Genomic DNA, 19439 nt, shown 5'->3' with positions numbered 1-19439 from the left:
TGCTATAGAGAGTACCTATTCCTTGTCATCATCGGATCTGACGAGCTGGTACTGTGAAGTGAAATGTGATGAAATGCAGCATGTTGCAAATGTACTTGTAAATCAGTTCACGAGCAATGTGGACATCTGCAGCTGCATTTTCCCTTCATGCTGGAAGCTTGACTAACGTCATTACCTATCTAGAAAGTGTGACTTATCCTATGGCAGAATTCCATAATGCCAATTAGAACTTTCTGTTTAGTCAGGGAAAGGCACGCAATTGATTCTAACGAAATATTCTGAAGTGATTTATGCTATCTTTTCTTTCCATAGGACTCTGTGCTTTTACTGCCAGTATTCTAGAGGGACACTCACGGAAGGAAAATCAACAGGAATTAAACATTCACCTATAAAAGTGTGCGTGTGTTTGCTGCTTCCACACATTAACCGCATGGTTTTTATGCAAAAACAAAAACAAACAAACAAAAAAAAAAACCAAACAAAAAAATTAATTTAGCATGAGCCAATTTACAGAGCATGGAAATTCACGTTCATTCACAGGATCGGAGGGTGCGCAGTTACCAATGCAGTGTATATACAAGATGCCATGCTGTTAACAGCTTCTTTCAAGCAGTTTGATGTCACCTCAAAAGAAATAAATTCCTGTGGCCAGAGGGGATGTACGAAGACGAAATGGTTAAACCATGGAAAGACACTAAAATTACTAAAATCCACAACAGCTCGCCTTATTTTTCTTGGACCCAAACTGTCAGGGTATAAAACACTATTTGTTTCTTTTTTAAACATCAATAGTTTTGCTGTAAATAAATAACACTGTATAAATTCTAACAAAATAGAATAAATGTTGATAAGGCACTGCCTTTTCGATCACAAACAGAATATTGCAAATGCATTGAGCAGGCTAGGTGTCTCAAATGGCTGCACCTACAGGGATATTCTGGGTGTATCTTCACAGATTCTTGTATATTAGCAATTATAATGTTTGTATATGCAAAAACGCTAGCTTGATTTTAAAAAAATCTTTAAAATCTGCTGCAAATTTAAATGATTCCCAAAATGAGGAATTCTGTAGTTCTGTGAAAATTTTTCTTCAGAGTACTAATATTTTGATGCATGTGTTTCACCTTATTTTGATTAAATCTTTTCCAGTTTTGCAAACACTATACCGCAACATGAAAAATAAGATTTTATCTGTAAACACAAAGCCCTTCATCTAATATTTGTTGCTGTTGCCAATTTTTCAATGAAATGACCTAAAACCCATAACATATACAGTAGTTGCATTATGGGGAGGGGGGTGCTATCTGTTCTCGCTTTATAATGGGGGTAATGCTTGCAGCTTTAGAAGTGGGTTGGTGCTCTAAGGAGCACAAGTTTGGGGTATTTTTAAATGAACTGAAGAGAAATTATTAGCTAATAGACTGGCAGCACGCTGTAAAATTATTACTGTATTGTGTACTGGCTATAAGATGTAGAATCTTTCAGTAAGCCAATCATCTGTAATCATCCTAGCAGTGTAATATTAGGTTGTTAAGGCTGCTGTGTTTTAAAGGGCATTTTTATTTGGGTTTTGGTGAAATACTTTTAATTTGTTGATTATATTCATATGGAAACAGCATTCATTGATAATAGCTCTAATTACATATGTATGAAAACAACAAACACTGGATGATCTAGTTGATTATTTAAGCATAAAATAAATTGTGTTAAAACTCTTGGATAACGTGTATTTGGCAGTGTTCTTCTACCCTATAGACGTGTGGCTTTGCAAGGCCAGCCATTAACCACCCCTGGCTTTTTGCTTCTTTTCCTCTCGGTTTCTTTTGTCTGATCCACCTCCTCCTCTTCCCAGTGTGTCAGGCCATCACTTGGCAGGCTGTCCCCAGGTGGGGGGAACGGGAGGAAAATACAGCAGCCAGCACATCCTCAGCAGAGCTAAGGAAAACCCACCGCCCTGGGACGTAGGAGGCCTCCTCGGGCACGGGGAAAGGACCTGTGTAACAGGGGTACGCGCAGCCTCCTCTCCAACACGTTAACTCTGGACCTCCTTTAATTTCTTTTGCCCCATCACGATCCAGGAAAAACACTGCTGAAAGCAGTTTTCTTCCCAGCATGTATCAGTCAATAACCAGCTCACTGCAGATGATGTAAATAAAGTGTACATCTCCTCTATATTGCATGTACTTCCTGTATATTGTAGGTATGGACCACTATATATATAAAATGTAGCCAAAACAAAGTTTTGTAGGCAGCATCAGTACATGCTCACTGCTCTGGACTGCAGGCTTCTGCTCAGGTGCAGTAAATAAGTTTTATTACTCAGGGTTCAGTTTTACCTGGCTTTCATGGCGACATGAAGATGATGTATCTTACCCCAGCTTGGCACCTGAGGAAGCACCGCTGCTACAGATCCAACTCAGTCTGCTGCTTGTATCTGCTGACCCACGCAGGAACCGGTCCTCACCTGGGGTCAGCCAGCAAAGCTCTCCTGACTGTGGTGAAAAGCACTTGGCTCAGGACAGCGTAACAGGTTGGTTTGTCAGTGTCTCCGAGTTATTAGGGCTGCCAGCTTTGGAAGCAGTGGCAGTAAATGAAGCGGTTTTCATCATTTTAGCAGACAGTCTGTGTTGCAATGCATGTTTTACCTAGGTCAGGATACCGCTGGTACAATGCTGATGGTTCTGGTCCTTACGCCAGAGTCTGGAGGGCAAATGCCACTTAGGCCACTGGAGAATAAACACGTCTTATTGCAGGTCACAGTCCAACAGCAGCGATCGTACTCCTGGAGACCTCGCCGTCCAGGTGCCTCCCTCCCACTCGCGAGTACCCAGATCAGCTGAATGAAAAAGAATGTTTTTAGTAAATGGTGCGTGGATGTACATATTTAATATTATACGACGATTTTACAGTTGGAAGCAAAGGCTGTGGAAGGCAGGAGCAGCGCCGTAGGAGCCTCACTTCACCTCTCTGTGACAGCATCCAAAAGGCAGTGTTTCATTTGACTCGGCTCTCCTCTGTCTGGTCCCCTGTTAGTGCCTGACACTGATGAGGAAGAAAGCTGTGATTGTACCTGGAATGGTTGTTCTGGCAGGCAGAGGCCCTCTTTATGTAGACAGAAAACTGGGGTTGCCTGTGCAGGTAGCAGAGGTGTGTAGGGGAATCTCAACGGGTCTTCTGCTGCTGGTGGCACCGTCAAGCTCTGGGACTTGGTCTTGACCGTGACAGCAGCCGTCAGTAGCTGCTGCCTCACCTCGAGGCTCCTGAGGATGCTTTTGCAGCAAGACCCAGCCATGGGTAGCGCTCAGTGCCCGAGCAGGCTGCGACCATGGCAGACGTGCCTCTCGAGCTGTCCAGGACAGCACCGTACATGCCTGGGCAGGGCGGTCCCCCACCACCGGCAGGTCCCAGTCCTCCAGCTCCTGCCACGCAGACTGGCCATGTCACTGCTTGCTGCCTCCTGTGAAGCTTTGATACAACAGAGACGGTGAAGGTTGGAACGGGAACTCTGTAGCTAAATTTGCAGAGTTTAAAATTTCACTCTAAATGTTGCACAAACGGGATTTTCTGGGTGTTGGTTTGTTTTGCACTGAGTGTATTGATTCCAACAGTAGCTCAGGATATTTGGGAAAAACAAGGTTGAAGCATAAATGGTCATTTGAGAAGGAAAACAGAAATCTTGCCAGTACTAGCAAACAGCGCAGACAGCCCTGGAGTGAGGGCTCTACCTCTAATGTGCGCTTTTGTCTTTTTTTCATATTTTCTCCAGTGAGAACATTCCCCTTAGAGGCAAAATTGTAAGTCATGGGACTTTTATTGCATCTATTAAAATAAACTCGATTGCTAAATACGGCGTTCTTTTCATCCTTTGATATTTGCTTTAGCACTACCTAATAATAATGCTGCAGACTATCCTACCGTACTTTTTCCATTTCTGAAAGAATATCAATTACATTTTATTTGTGGCCGGTAACAGTTTTAATGTCAGAAATTCCAAGAGCTCCCGTAGTGCAGGACTGACGTTAGTGGGATAAATGGCAGTCGCTTGCAGGATTGCAGCACCTGCTAATTAATGCTAATTTCCTGGGGGGTTAACACGGGCTTTGTCTGCAGTGCACACTGTGCAGGAAATCGAGACGTGCTCTTCCGGGGGCTGCTGCAGCCCGGCGTGCAGGGCATGTGCCCCCACAAACCTCTCCATGTCCCTGTGGAGGGATTTTGTAACTGGGGCTTCTTTGGGCTCAATCAAGTCAATAAAATTTCATGAAACTCATTGAAGTGCATCAGTGGCAATTTTTATCACATAACCTATACAACGACAGCAAACTCGGCGCGAGCAGCTTGGCCTGGAGGAAAGCAGGTGCTGCGGCGGTGGCAGGAGCTGCAGCGCTGCGCGAGGCCCTGCGCGGTGGGAGGGCTCTGCAGGGGCAGCAATGACGGCATCGGGGCAGCTCTCCTGCCCCTGCCAGACCCTCACCACCAAGGCGGTGCAAGCCGGAGGGCTGGGTGTTGCCTGGCTGAGGCCGGTGCAGGGATCCTGGGCAGGGTATCAGCGAGGGGCTCGTTTTTTGTGCCAGCTACGTGCATGACATGAAAATGCTACTACCGACCCATTGCATCCTTGGCCCTGGGGCAGCACGCTGGGAATGCCAAGGGGCAGCAGGAGGGGGTGGATGCAAACAGGACCTCTGTTTTCGGGGCAGATCCCATCAAACCGGGGCTGGAGGAAGAAGAGCTCCCAGCTCAACCCCCCTCTAACGCCAGAGCGAGAGGGAGGGAAAACATGGTGATAGTGAGGAAGAAAATATTCTCACTTCATTGAAAGTGCAGCAGTTTTCTAATGGAGATGCAGACCCTCGGGTAGGGAGGGGGGAGATGGGGAAGTTAGACCCAGGCTGCTACCAAGTGCTTGACATAAAAAATAGCCCATTACTGGGAGAGAAAAAGGTTAGTGAAGGACAGAAAAATGAGCTGCTCAAGAAAAATCTGTGTACGTGCCACGTTTTTCATAACTGCTGATGCTAAAAACAGTATGCTAATTGTGCATGGCTTTATTTATTTGACCCTAAATCCTGGAGGAAGGCGAAGATTTATAATAAAAGTTTTATTGGTACTTTCCCATCACGCTAATGTTCAATTATTGAGAGCCATTTGGGCTATAAAACAGCAACGCACAGCAATCCCCTGTTCACCAACTTCCTTGGAAAGCTTCCAGAGGCTGGGTATCGTTACGGCACGGCCAGACCAACAGAACCAACTTAGTACGAACTCTGAAAAAAATTCCCTGGGAGAACAAGGATACAAAAGGAAAGCCCCAGAGCTGAAGATGCGTTAGCTGCTGGGTGGCTACTGCATGGCACATTTTCATAGTCAGATCCTCTATCCTCCAGAGAGACTTCTTTTCTAGTACAAGTTTCTGATTAAATAATTGTTGATCAGAAAAGCAAAGCAGCATGGCATTATTTTCGTCTGAATTGCTTGTTAGAAAACATGTTTTATCCTGCATCAATAGACACCTTAATCCACAATATTAGAAAATTGGGGTTTTTTTCTGCTCATACAAATATCTTTCAAATAGAGGCTTCTCCCCTTCAACGACCCTTCCACGATGGTAAAACCTCCACATACGCACTCCATTTTCCCCTTTGAATATTCCCTTGTATACAGGTCACAATTTTTTTTAACATTGCTTCAGTTTATTTTCCCAGCAATATTTTCCATTAATTGCATTTTAATGCGACTTTGTTTTTATTTTTTTCCTCCTCTATTTCAGTCGGGTACTCTGAGTACTGTACAGAATTTTTCCTGGGGTTAATTAGCTTCAGTTGGTCTTTTTCTCTTCAGTCTATAACTACTGAATATTTTAATAAAATTGTATTGTTACAGACGGTCTTCCAGCTGATGAATGGACCTCTGGAATTATATTAATGATTACATTAAATCTCTGAACATACCTCTTCTAACTCCTCACACCTAGCAATGTATTTTATACCAATATTTCTACTGTTGATGTGAGTTTATAAAATACTGTTTCTAATTGCCTGTTACCTCCTGTAATGATAGTTTCTGCAAATAAATCCTTGCCTTTTTATTGCTTCTTGTTGACGTGAGTATCTGCTCTGCTATTATTACAGTACCAGTGACATTTTGAGATTCTTTCTTGGACTAACACCTCCCCTTGCTCCCTTATAGTTTTACATTTATTTTTTGTACAATAAAAAAATACTCGGGCAAGGAGGATGGGGACCTTGTCCTGCAGGTGCTGTGGTGGTGACAGGCTAGTTGTGGTGGCTTAGTAACCCCTGCCTGCGGTGGGGGACTGCGCCCCGAGCAGCCTTGCAGCCAGGCGAAGCCGCGGTGCGGGGCAGCCTCTATAAGCTTTTAAAAGGGGGTTTTGCTAATTGTGCTTATATCATGTATTTGTACTTTTTAATTGGTTTGGTTAACATCTTACAGATGTGCAAAGCATGTGATTTTTTTTTTTGGGGGGTGCTAATTAGGACAAAATTTTCTCCCCCTGTTTAATCTATTAATTTGGAGTAGTTTGTTGTAATTAAATATATAGGTGCTATTTTTTAGATTACTGAAATGCTGTTATGACAAGAAGGATGCTGTCTCAGATCTAAACATCAAGGGCCCTTGAGTTTTCCTCCCACTCCCCCACTGACTCAGTGTTTGTCACTGGGCAAGTACCTCAGCTCACTACCTCCCTTTCTTGCCTTCCAGGGCTATTGTGCAAATTAATTAGATAATGTTTCAGCATGGCTTTGAACTGGAGAGTGCTACAAAAGTGCCAAGTTATAATTTATTGTTATGAAAGCCGGCATGCTGGCTGGGAGTGAGACCTCTGATGCAACCCCAGCAGAGAGGGATGGCGAGGCGGCCGAGGGAAAGCTCCCCCCTCGCCTCAAGATCCCTCCTCTCTGTACCCGCTGTCTGTAGCACCTTCAGCTTGCTCTAGAAGCGTTCTGCTGAAAGCAGCACCAGCAGCTGGTGGCGTGATCCTGGGGATGCAGCCCCTGGCTCAGCCGACCTGTCCCGGTTGCTGGATTGAAGATGTCGCCTGCACCTCCCAGCCCATTTTCAGGCTTGTTTTGGTGTCCAAAGGAACAGCAGCCACGTCCTCTGGAAAATTATAGCGCTCCAAATCAGCAAAGCACTTAAGATTAACATTGATAGCTCTGAAGAGTGGCTTAAGGTTAAGCATGCCATGGGGCTTGCTGGGTAAGATTAGCCAGGAGCAGATGCGTGTTTTGCTGATGCACGTTTTCAAAATATTTAGGTCTTGATTCAAGACACTCAAACATGAGCAGTCCCACTGAAGGCAATGGAAATAACTGGCTGATCAAAGCTGGGCAGCTGGATGAAGAAAGAACATTAAGTTACAAACCTGTTTGTTTAGAAAGGAGTTTGCTTTGAGGAGCACGTGTGTGTGCAGACAGAGGTGACAGAGCAAACCGGCTTGCCTGCTGCTGCCAGCACTGCAGAGTGTGTACATGAAATAACACTTCCTTACGACCCAGCTGTGTTCAGCCAGCTTCCCAAATACCAGCAGACCTATTTAAAAGCAATTCTATTGAATTGTAACGACCTGTCCAAAACAGTGCTCATTATTTGTCGAATCATCCCATTTTAATCCCTTGGGCTTTTTATCCCAAAGCCTGCATTGGCGGAGCGGCTCAGCCTGGGAGCTGCTGTGGGGCAGAGGAGCCGGCAGCTGCCCCAGGCGGTGGGACTTGTCCGGCCCTGCAGACCCAGGGGTTGCTGCAGGGCCATTTTAGGATAGCACCGAAAAGCTCTCACAAGACCTCATGGACATCCTCTAGCTGGTCTGTGGAGACCTGTGCATCTATAGCAGCGTATCTTGATGCCGATGCTGTTATGGTTTGGGAGAAATCCTGCCCTAACGAAGTGTAGGGCTGGGAAATCCAGCTGGGGGGCTGCAGCTGCCCAGGGTGGTGCAGAGGGTGGCTGGTGCTGATGGCCTTATTACGTTTTAATGGCATCACCATGCCCAGAGGTAATGGGATGCAGGAGTACGGCTTGGTTTCCGCAGGGCTGGGTGGGTGGTGCAGGACCTTTTCTAGTCTTAAAAGCCCTGAGCCGATTCACCCTGGTGGGGCTGAGGCAGAGCTGCGGGGCTGCGCCAGCACTGGATGGGGACCTCCATTCCCCCCCGCCGCTTTGCGCTCTGTTTGCACAGCAGTGTAATGTGCCGGGACAGACACACGGACAGGCATCGCAGAAAATAGTACCCATGTCTGAAAACTACGAATGGCCCTTTTACTGCTTTTCTTGTGATTAAGAGACCAAAAATAAAATGACCTGCATTTATATTCCCAGGCAGCCAGAAAGAATAATTACTTTACAGAGTTGGAATTCCTTCATATATTATAGCCATTAAAAAGAGGAAAATTTGAAATTTACTGTGGCACGGAACAAAAAGGTAGTGCAGTTAGAGATAATGAAATCCTTACTTGCCATTAATGGAAAAATTACTGTTGTTAAAAGACCCCTTCATAAATAATTGAGAAACCAATTATACAGTCTTGGTGACTAATTTATCCAGGAGCAATACGGACCATATTATGCCATATAATGAACGGCGTGTACACTCCGTTATATCTCACTACAACTCGTGCCTTTATTCAGCTGCTCCACAAAGAAATAACAAAAAAAAGAAACTAATGCACATAGTAATCAGAAAATACATTATCTGAAATGAGAGATGAGCAGTAATATATCTTAATTTAAAGCGCTTTTACTGCAGTACGGGGGCCTGAATTAACATGTCACTTTGTCTCTGTGCCATGAAGGGGAGCGGGCCGGGGCTGGGGCCGCCGCCATGCTCACCTCGCCTCGGCGGGGCGGGGTGACCCGAGCCCCGTCTGCCCGCGGGGCCCGAAACCGAGGGGCTATCAGCCGCTGCCTGGGCGCGGGCAGGCGAAGGGGTCTCTGGAGCCGGGAGGCAACTCCAGGCACGGGGCGGCCCTGAGGCCTCTCCCGCCCCGCGCACTCACCGGGCAGCGCTGCCTGCGTCCGTACGTTATTTTCTAGATATATGCTCTAAAAAGAAGGAAGGTTTTCAGTTGTTTGAATTGCGTGAAAATGAACCTCTGGGGCTCCGTCCCTGCGCTGCGATCTGGAGCCCGGCGCTGCTGGGTGAGCCCTGGGTCTTCCGACACGGGTCACAGGTTTGAGCAACGAGCGGGTTTTCCCATATACTGAGGTAAAAAATCCAGGCCTTGCGTGCGAGCTGTTTGCCATGGGTAATTTCGTACTTAAACAAAGTCTTCCACGCAAAACCCGTGCCACGGGGGACGTTTGAACCGGCGCTACAGCAGAATAAAGTGCTGTTTTCCACGCCGCTGACATGAAACCCGGCGCGGTCCCCGGCTGGCGGCGGCGCCGGCGCGGGCCGGCAGGCGGCGCTGTGGGCGGGCGGCGCGTGCGGGCGGCCTCTCTTGCCGCGCGGGGAGGCCGCGGCGCCGGCGCGCGGCGGGCACCGCCCCCTGCTCGCCTGGCGGCGCGGCGGCGGGCGGGAGCGGCGGCGGCGGCGGCGATGGCGGACAGCGCCAGCGAGAGCGACACGGACGGCGCCGGCGGCAGCGGCGGGGGCGGCGGCCCGGCGGGGCCGCTGACGGCGGGCGGCCCGGCGACGGGACCCGGCTCGGGGGTGGCGGGCGGCGGCTCGGGGGGCAAGGCGGGCGGGATCGTGATCTCGCCGTTCCGGCTGGAGGAGCTGACGAACCGCCTGGCCTCGCTGCAGCAGGAGAACAAGGTGCTGAAGATCGAGCTGGAGACCTACAAGCTCAAGTGCAAGGCGCTGCAGGAGGAGAACCGCGACCTGCGCAAGGCCAGCGTCACCATCGTGAGTGCGGGCGGCGCCGCGCCGGGCCCGGCGGCGGGCGGGTGTGTGGGGTGGGTGTGTGGGGGGGTGCCCCTCCGCGGGGGTGTCCGCGCAGGGCGGGCCCGGCCGCCGCCGCCCTCCCCTCAGCCCTGCCGCGGCCTTCCCGCCCCGCCGCCGCCGGGCGTCCGCCCGCTCCCCCCGCTCCCCCGGGGGCGGCGGGTGAGGCGAGTTTACCTCAGGCGGGCCCGGCTGTCACCGCGGCCCGTCCGGGGGGGGGGGGGAGGGGCAGGTGGGGTCACCCCGCGCCCTTCGCGCCGTCCCTGGGCCCTCAGCGGGGACCAGGGTCCTTGCGGGACCGGGAGGGAAACCGACGAGGAACCGAGGTGGTTCCCCTGCCGCCCCAGACCCGCGTGGCCGGCCCGGCGCTCCGCGGGGAGGCGGCCCCGCCGCCCCTGCCCCCGGCTGTCCGAGCGGCGAGGGCTCGGGCAGGGGCGGTTTGGCAGGGTTTTGAGCGAAGGAGCAGTAAGGGCCGTGCAGGGGAAGGGCGATGCTGGATGTTCCCTGAAGTTTCTCAAAGTAGAGATTTTTTTCGAGTATAAGTAATCTGCGGAGATTACGGATTATCTCTTCAGCCGTCACCCCTTCAGGCACCGTGCAGAAACAGCGAGTTGCAGGATAGCGTTTTAGTCACGAAGAAGTGTTTGATTTATTTGTATTGTTTTGTTAGCTGTGGTATATCAAGAGGTTGTTTAAAAACTCATTTAAAATAAACCTCTTAAAAACAATGCGAGTAACACACCACTCTGTCCTGGGAAGAGCTCAGCTACTAGTTTATGAGCACTGAGAGGAATAACTTGGAATTTATCATCATCTTATATGATGCTGTTTGGCATCAATCCTCAGTAAAGTACATACGAAAATACAATAAATATGACATTGCTTTATTCTCTGTGAGTTGGGAGTTTAGGAGTTTAGATTAGGGTTTTTTTGCTAATTCAGTGGTTAGAGTGATCGTTCAGGTATTGTAATGATCATGGCCTGCATGCAAACCAAGTAGGTAACACATAGAAGACCCATTAAAGGTAACCCTGATACTTGTATATGCTGTCCTGTACATCCTTGTCAGTGCAGATAGAGATGCCTTGAGAGAGACCGATCCCACCTGCATGTGCTTGTTCTCTTCTCATCTGATTTTTCACAGGGGTTGCTTTATTACAAGCATAATGTCTATTTTATTGATAATCAGTTTTTTCATTGTCGATATATTTAGCAAAGAAATGAAGCTCATCTAGGCAAACCTCTCATCTGTTCCCAGTAGTAAGAATTCAGTGTCTAGCAGGATGTGGGCCGGAAGAGTGCATGAAATACAATACAGAAGTAATTTATTCAAGGATGACAAATATAGTGCTACTCAGGGAAATGTGTGCTTTGTTAATACTTTACGATAAGAGAATGTGTCTTAATTAGGTAGCAGCGGAGTGCCTTCTAATGTTGAAAGGGGCTAAGACATCTTGTCAGTCAGACATTTTCTCTTTGCCTGTTAGAAAGGCACAGCATCTTTCTGAACCCCTGGTAGATGTGTTGTTTGTAAACAACTTGAAAAAAAATGTTTGAATTAAGGTTCTTCTGGTGCTGTCTCTAGGGACTGATTACCTTATATTTTCATCAGTTTTTAATTTACAAAAAGGAAGTATTTTTCTTAAATCTGAAACTGGATCTGTATGTTTTTGACATCTTGGATAAAGAGAGAAAAGAGTTAGACTTTTATAGTGACCTGTAGGCTGTCTAGAAAACTGGCATCTTTAGCAGATACTCTGTCTTTGGTATGCTGAACTGTCTGCGCGGCAGAGTAAACCACTTCTAATTCAGCAAGCAGTGAAATAATGAATGCAAAACATAACTTTTTTTCAGGCCACCAAGACTTTGTGCTGTGGTTTACATAGTCCGTAATGTAAACACATTTGTAGTCAAAATACTTTGTCGTGTTGCTCTAGTATACAAGTGACTGGAGATGAACTTTGCTGGAACATTGAAATGTGTGCCATGTGCATGTAAATTTAGTTAAATAGAAAGTTTTCTGATTTCCTCCATTGTGATTCTAAACCTTCGTCAATTTACTACTCCACCAGGCAGCTCAAGCTCCTCGCTGTGTTGCTGTGCTGGCAGACAGGCTCTGCATACCAGTTTCCTGTTGTAGACATTGTAATGTCACGAATCAGCTTTGATTTTTATCGAGTGTTGAGGATGAGCTGTGAAGCGCAAATGAAATAGCCAAAATAGAAGGTGAAATGACTAAACCTGTGTGCAGTAGGTGAAGGTGACTCCTCAAACCACATGGCTCTTCATCTGCAAGCCTTTCGCTGTCCCATCGTTTGAGCTCTGTTGTGCGAGTGCTGCAGAGACTTTTCACTTTCTTTAGCTCCTGCCATTGTCTTTAATGGTTTTGAATGTTTTCCCCTTAAGGTTTACCAGGTAGAAAGTGGTCGTCTTCCTCCTTCCTCTTGTGTCCATGCTGGTGTAAGTGTTAATGTGACATCTTCTGCTTTGTTTCTGTGCTTGTGCATAGTATTATTGGTGTCAGCATGGATGTGTACAGTTTGGGAATTATTTAAATAGCTTGCCAGATAGGATCCCATTAGTTCTATTTTGTAGTTAACTCTTGTGTGATCAGGTTGAAAATAAGTGTTAATTAAGTGTAGGAGACATACGTTAAGTAGTTGCACTTGGAAAACTAACCGAGAAGAGGTGTTGACTTGGCAGGCTTGTATGCTCACTAACTTCATATGAACTCTCATCTAAAACATGTAAAAACAGATGCTGCTTTAATCCTGAAATTGGTAAAACTAGCTTGGACTAAGTGTACATCCAAAAAGATGTGTGAACTCTACTCCTTCCAGTAGCTTGAAATGCAAATGAAATTATGCTGTTGCTCATGTGCAAGACTGTGAAATTAAGTAAATATACGTGATAACTTTATCTCGCCTGCTATTATTGGTAATAAGCTGTGAGGGAGGGAGCAAAGCGGGGAGAAAGCTAGGTAAATTTGTAGTGTTATCTAGCAGTGCAAGAGCATTACATTACGAGATGTGAAGTTTCATATCAAGTATTAAGAAGAAATAACTAAGATCACTTGACCCATTTGCAGATTGTTCATTTATATGTATTTAGCCATCTTTAACTGTATGATCTCATGGTACGTTTCTGCAAGGTCTTTTTTAGGAAATGGAATGGATGGTGCCCAGGTTGGGGGAAAAATCACACACCTGAAGATCTGAGATGCTGTGTATTTGAGATGTGAAGTAGTGAGTTTTGGTTATAGTGCTGCATTACCAGAAGTGGGTTTCCTATGTGAACTTCCTTAATTTTTTGATGAAAAAGGTCTACCAAAGAGATGTCATATTTAATGGACTAACTCTGGAACAGCACAACTTCTCTCGTTAAATAGGAGTACCTTCAAAACTGGGTGGTGGTGGTGGGGTGACTGCTTTTCAAAAGATTGAATTGTTGCTTGTGACAAAAGCTGAAGTACTTCAGCCAAGTGTAGGTATGTCTTGGTCAGGAGGTTTCTTTTGAAGTCGGTAGAACTTGGATTTCTAACTTCATTTTTCTACTTTTCAGTGTTTGATGTAACAAAGTCATCCTGTTTCAGTGAAAGCCTTGTAACCTTTAACTGATACTGAAGTATTTTGGTTTTCTTTGTTATTGTTTTGAACTGACAGGCCTCATACAAACAGAGTGCTTTTAATAACAAAAAGAGTTTTAGTCCCTGAATGCTACAGGTACATACATGTTTGCTCTTGGATGGTAGATTCAGTAATTTAACTCGTGTAAATAGGCCTGCTATAGTCAGGCATCTTCTGTAGTGTTAGAGAATTAAAGTATAATAAGCCTTATTCTGTTATTTATTTTTTTAACTGAGATGAAGATAGTGTATTTGAGAAGCCTTAATTTAAAAATGTTCCTGCTCCAGAATGCTTGATGTAGCAGTTTTAATGCTTTGTAACATAGATTTTACAAGAACAGCTTCTCAGTTTTTCCCCACAGTTTGCTTTGTAGGGAAGGGAATTATCCTAGAAATCCCGCTTTGTGGTGCTATGTGGATCCCCAACAGGATCATCAATTCAGATTAGACAGTCTGATCCAAAATGCTAATGGCACCAGTAACACTTGGATGCTGTTTTTTGTAGGCTTGCTGTGAGTTATCACTGTCTGGTAGCAACTGCTACAGTGCTTGCTGGCAAGGGGCGCTGGGGCATGGGACTGCTGTATGCTGTGGGTTGTGAGTGGCAGTATTTTACTGCGAGACCTCTGCTACCCTTGTCTGTAGCTAAACCTGCGCCTCTGCAACTTGGCACTCAGCTTGACCTTTTTTATTCCCTGAGCACTAGCAGAGGGCAGTTGCATCTGCTGGCTTCTCAGTCTCCTCTGCGTTTCTGCAGAGCAATGTGAACAACCTCCCACCAGTTGGGAGAAACAATGGAAGAAAAAGCCTTACTCGGCTCGTATTTCCTCACCCCTACTCACAAGTCCTGAAGAAATGTGTTGCCTTCGATAATAGCCATCTCCTGAAAACAAACAGGCTTTCTGGGACTTGCGGATCGGAAAAATCCTGTGTGGTATCCTAGGCTAGTTACAGTTTTCTCCATAAAAAAACAGATTTAGATGCTGGAAATAAATATGATTTTAGCACTTTGTTCTCAAGAAATTGTGCAGTGGGATTTGTGTGTGTGTGTGTGTGTTTATGCATGTGATCTGCTGTCCTGGGTCTTCATGGAAAATGTCAGCCTGGATAGATAGTTTGGAGAAGTGAATGGGTGTGCTATATTGTCGAAAATCGCCTGCAAAAATGCTTTTTAACAGCTTTTTTCTTTCCTGGAGTTTGCACCAAAATTCCAAAGCAGAACACCTGTTTCAGTACACAATATGTCTGTTAATAGTAGAAGAAAGGGCAGGATGGGCTAACTGAATCAAAATATGAGCCTTTAAAAGGTGTTCACTTAAGGGCAGGGGGATGAATGAAAGAAATCAAGCAAACCAAGAAAGCAAAGGGATTAATATTTTAAGAGAGATATATGTAAGTCTTTTATTTACTCTTTATTTTAAAGTAGGTCTTGCTTGTGCGAAAGAGGCTGACTTGCTGTTTTGTGATGCCTTCTGTAGGTGTAAGAAACCTGCTTGGGGCTTTTGTATCCAGCTGTGTCGTTTGTAACTAGTTTGTAGCCAGAGTAAACAGAAAGTCTAACTCAAAAATAAGTTATTTTAGAAATGCTTTGCTTACCTGTTTTTTTGAGTAAAGACAACATTGTTGCTAACATTGGCAAATTCATGCACGATGAAACTCCATCCAAAACTTTTCAGGAAGAGCAGGCACATAGGAAATGAGTGTCTTGTATTTGAATTTTACATTTGCCTCAGATTCTCAAGAAGTTTCTATTGAGCTCCTACAAAATGTCTGTAAAGGAAAAAGGAAGCTTAGTAATGCACTTTAGTGTTTACTGTTTTGGCCCTTAGGTTAACGCGGTTAAAGCAATGCTACTTGCTGCGCAGCTGGCGAACTAATCGTAGAAAAGTATATTGTCGTCTGCTTCCATTTGGTAGTTATGCACGGCCACGAGCATTTGAGTTCCCAGAGAAAAACATTGTCAATGCAGTGGTAACAGCACATTACCATTTGTCTATGTTGTAGGCCTTCTTCAATGCTGGTTAAAAAACAAACACAAAAATAACCCAGAGGAAAACTGGTAATGTTTCTGTCCTGTGTAGAACTTGATTCATATAGTTAATAAATGAGAATGCCTGAACACAGGTGCTTGTACTTTCAGGGAGTTTGAGGCTTCAGAGGGTTACTGAGTCATCTGCTTTGATTTGGGTCACATCTTCATGTTTTTCTGAGTTGTTCCTGTATTGAATCTCGTAACTTACCTTGAAATGTGTCTTTGGGAAGGGTATCCAGTTTTAATTTGAAGACTCACAAAGGTGAAGAACCATTGTGCTTGGAAAGGCTCTGGTGTCCTGCCTCTGGTTTTTCCTGTCAGCTTCCTCAAGGCTGAGGCGTTGGTTCCTGTTGTGCCTTTTAGCTAGGTTAATATCTTCTGGATCCTCTGCTTTCTCCTTGTGAAGATACGGGCTGTGACAGGCATCTTCTAGTTTACTTTGACAAACTGAACTAAGCTCTCAGGCTTTGAGATGCTGGAAGCCTAATGTGCTAGATCAAAAATGCTGTGGGTAGATGATGCACTGATCTAGTCTAAGCACACTTTCCTCCTTCAAATCTGCACAAATGTTTCTGATAGCTTAATTTGGAACTGACTTTATTTTTCTTTCTTTTTTTTTTTTTTTTTCATGCAGTATCATCGTGAGCTTACTGTTGTGTGCTCTGGCTAATTTGGCCGAAATGCAGTAGCACGCCTGTGCCTCTTCCAGCTCTGATTTGTACTGCTGGTTTGTCCAGTAGTACTTGATTTGGTGCTAATAATTGTGGAGCCATAGTCTCAGGAAGGGTATTTTCTCTTTTTCTGGGATTTTTTTGAGGCTCTCTTCTGTAACCCCTCTGTTTTTCTTTACAAAAAGGTACCAACCCCTGCATACATATCCTATGCCTCTGCAGTTATCTTTATTACAAATAGTCCTTGGCTGAAAGATGAATCTATGCTTATCTGCCCCAACTTGTTCCTATAAAACCATGCTGAATGACCCTTTTAATGTTTCTGTCCTTTATGCAATGAATTAATTTGTTTCCAGTGTTACCATTGGGTTGATACCAAACTCTGATAACTATCTATGTCTTGCTTGCCTTTAAATATTACACAACAGCTCTACTTTTTTTATCCATTACTTTATTGATGTTCCGGTGTTTAATAATGGTGGAATGTCTTCAGTCAGTAGGAATACTGGTCTATTGCTCTGAATTAGTTTGGGGATGGAAGTGAAATAAGAACTGGGGTTTTAGAGTACATTTGGGAATTTTTAATAATGCAAAGTTCTTGGTGTTTCTGTGGGCTTGCTGTTCTGCACAGAAAGTAATTTTGCTTTTCTCTTAAGTGAACTTTCTCATCGAGGTTGTATCTTGAATTGTGTGTCAGAACTGGTTTATAGTCAGCTTTTAAGAATGCTCTTTAATATTGGGTTTGAACATTTACTGAGACTAATGGCCATTCTTTCTTAGTTTATCTCCAGTGACTTTAAAACATTTTGAAGGAGAGAGTTGTTTTAATTTTTTCGGCATGGTACACCTATCAGGTTTGCTTTGACTGAATAAAAAAATATTAATGTGTGCTACTGCTGTATATCTGCTAGAATTTTTTAATTTTTTTTTTCATTAGTACAGTACAGGGCACTTGCCCAAATGAGTATTCCCAATACCGAGAGCTTAGCATCGTTCACAACTGCTGATTTAGATGGTAGAGTAAAAAGTTAAGTATTTTTAGACGTTCTAGTGCTGTTGCTAATCCCAGTATTGGTAAGCTAGTACAGATGAGACTTTGGAATAATTTTTAAATCCCTGAAGTTCTGTACTTCATTTTACTTGTGGTTTTGACTCTAATGGAGTTTGAGTTTTATTGTTGATTTCAAAGGATGAAGGAAAGTGATTTTTTTTTTTTTTAATTTTTTTTTTCCCAGAGTAGGTGCATGGTCTGTGGTTTTCTTGCACTTGTTAATTCCATTTACTTGGCCTCATTGCTTGTTTCCTCCTCCTGCTGATACTGACTTCACTTAATATTGAGGTTGTTTTCAAAGTCCTTAGTTTTAAATGTTGGTATACATGGGGTGTGTCTTCATCTACAGACTGTCAGTGCTAAGCTCCTTGTAGTAAATGAGGGAATAATACTGGTGTGTGCACACAGCTGTGGTGAGCAAGCTTACACATCTGCTAGAGACTTCAACAAAAGTGTTTGTTTTCACGCTGCACCTCATAAGGTGTGCTTGGGTGGGATTTCAGGTGGGGACTGGAAGAGCAGAAGGCACTTGGAACGGTGACTCCATGACAGCTGCAGACGAGGCTGGTCAGGCAATTGGGTCTGTCGGGTGCAGCAGGAGGATGGAGTGCCGGTTTCTCACAAACAGATCTTGAAATGTGATTGGAATGAAGAAATAAGGCAGTGCTTCTCCAAAGGAGTGAAAATTGTCAGCAGCAGACATCTGATGTATTTCAGCATGGCCTGGTAAAAGCAGTGAGAAAAACAGTTGCTTTGCTGCTCTTTTTTGGGCTGGGGGGTAGGAGGAAGTTGCTGAATTTAGCAGCAGAGCAAGAGGTGAATCCTTTCTGTCTTTGTCTCGGGAAAAAAAAAAAAGCTGAAGGAGGAGAATAATAGGGACAAAATGTACAAATTGAATTATGCACAGGATTTGGGATCTAAACAGAATGAATGGAAAAGAGACAAAGAGATATTCTAGAAGAGAGGCAAAAAATACAATATAAAGCAAGTTCCCACGGATCCCTAACAGAAAACATTCCTATGATGCCTTGCTTCCAGCACAGTAGCCTGGGGGCGTCCAGAAGGGAACATCTCAAGTAACACTTCTTCAGTCGAGTCCTTCTGTCTGGCTGAAGAGGTGTCTTAGTTTTAATTAGGTGGACAGTTATTGTCCCATTTCAATGTATGAGATGAGAGAATGAAGTAAGAATGAAGGCAAGACATTTGAGGTGAACTATTCCACAGTAAAAAGGCAAGTGTCTAAGTAGGAAACTCCAAAGCACAAATTACAGATGTGCAGGTTTCACATCTCTCTCTGTGGGGTGCCAAGACTCCTTGATGAAAGCTAAAGCAAAATGTTTACAGAAACATTGAAGCAATTTTTAATCCTGACACTTGAGTTTGTAATTTTTTCAACTTTTCAGTTAAAATAGAGACATTGTAGGCTAATTGTTGCCTATAGGGACAGTCCTTTCAACTCCTGAGAGTCCTCTATCCCTTCATGTCTTCCATTGCAGAGGTTTAGTTCCTGGAAAAGAGGGTATTCCCTCAGCTCATCGACTGATACTCTAATTGATGGAGAAACTCTTAGGATAAGGCCTTTTCTTCCCCTCTCAACTCTGAATTTGACTGTTTGAAATTTCATCTTCTGTGCATTAATATTATACGCAATCTGTTTTTCAGTTTGGGGTAGACTTAGTGAGGTAGATGGGTATCTCTTCAGCTGTGTTGTAGATAGAAACAGCTTAGCAGTGTTTCAGCTATCTGTAAAGTTTCCTCAGATGTTTTAATTCTTTAAACTGCCTAAAAATGTGATGTTTCTGCTTATGACTGTAAAGCTAAGGTCTCTTTAGTTTCTTTATTGTTGTTGATGCTAATCATATTTAAAACTGCTACCACATATATAAATAATTCCACAATGATACAGTTTGGTCCTGAATAAAAGTATAAATGTTTCATAACAAGTCAGGCATGATAAAACCCAACAATGTTTAATGGGCTGTAGTATGAGGTTATGCTTCTTTCTGTGACTTACAGTTTAATTTCTACTTTCAACAGAGGATGTTGGAAGCTTTTTCGGGGTTTTTTTTGTAGTGGTGGGATTTCCACTTTGTTCGCCTTCACTTTCAAGTAAACAGCAAAAGCAGTTACTATGAATTTTGCAAAATGTAGGGGTT

General features: G+C 44.5%; 2 protein-coding genes across 3 annotated transcripts in view; both read left to right on the top strand.

The window, feature by feature from the left end:
* The window catches only part of ANK3 (ankyrin 3), a 213935-nt gene extending 212228 nt beyond the window's left edge, over positions 1-1707 (top strand). The window contains exon 44 of the mRNA XM_075505280.1: positions 313-1707. The gene's annotated coding sequence lies outside the window, so the exon portion shown is untranslated. The remainder of the gene's footprint in view (positions 1-312) is intronic.
* Positions 1708-9479: 7772 nt separating this feature from the next.
* Positions 9480-19439, top strand: part of CCDC6 (coiled-coil domain containing 6) — a 50727-nt gene continuing 40767 nt past the window's right edge. Inside the window, exon 1 of one of the 2 annotated variants that reach the window (XR_012776177.1) lies at positions 9480-9868. Coding sequence is in view for 1 of the 2 variants with exons in the window: in XM_075505278.1 (XP_075361393.1) it covers positions 9560-9868 (309 nt within the window). In the remaining variant the exon portion in view is untranslated. The remainder of the gene's footprint in view (positions 9869-19439) is intronic. The other variant, XM_075505278.1, reaches the window with a different exon arrangement.

The sequence above is a fragment of the Mycteria americana genome, chromosome 6 (genome assembly GCF_035582795.1).
Source record: "Mycteria americana isolate JAX WOST 10 ecotype Jacksonville Zoo and Gardens chromosome 6, USCA_MyAme_1.0, whole genome shotgun sequence".
In the NCBI taxonomy this organism is placed as follows: Eukaryota; Metazoa; Chordata; class Aves; order Ciconiiformes; family Ciconiidae; genus Mycteria; species Mycteria americana.
This window is presented reverse-complemented; position numbering and strand designations above follow the sequence as displayed.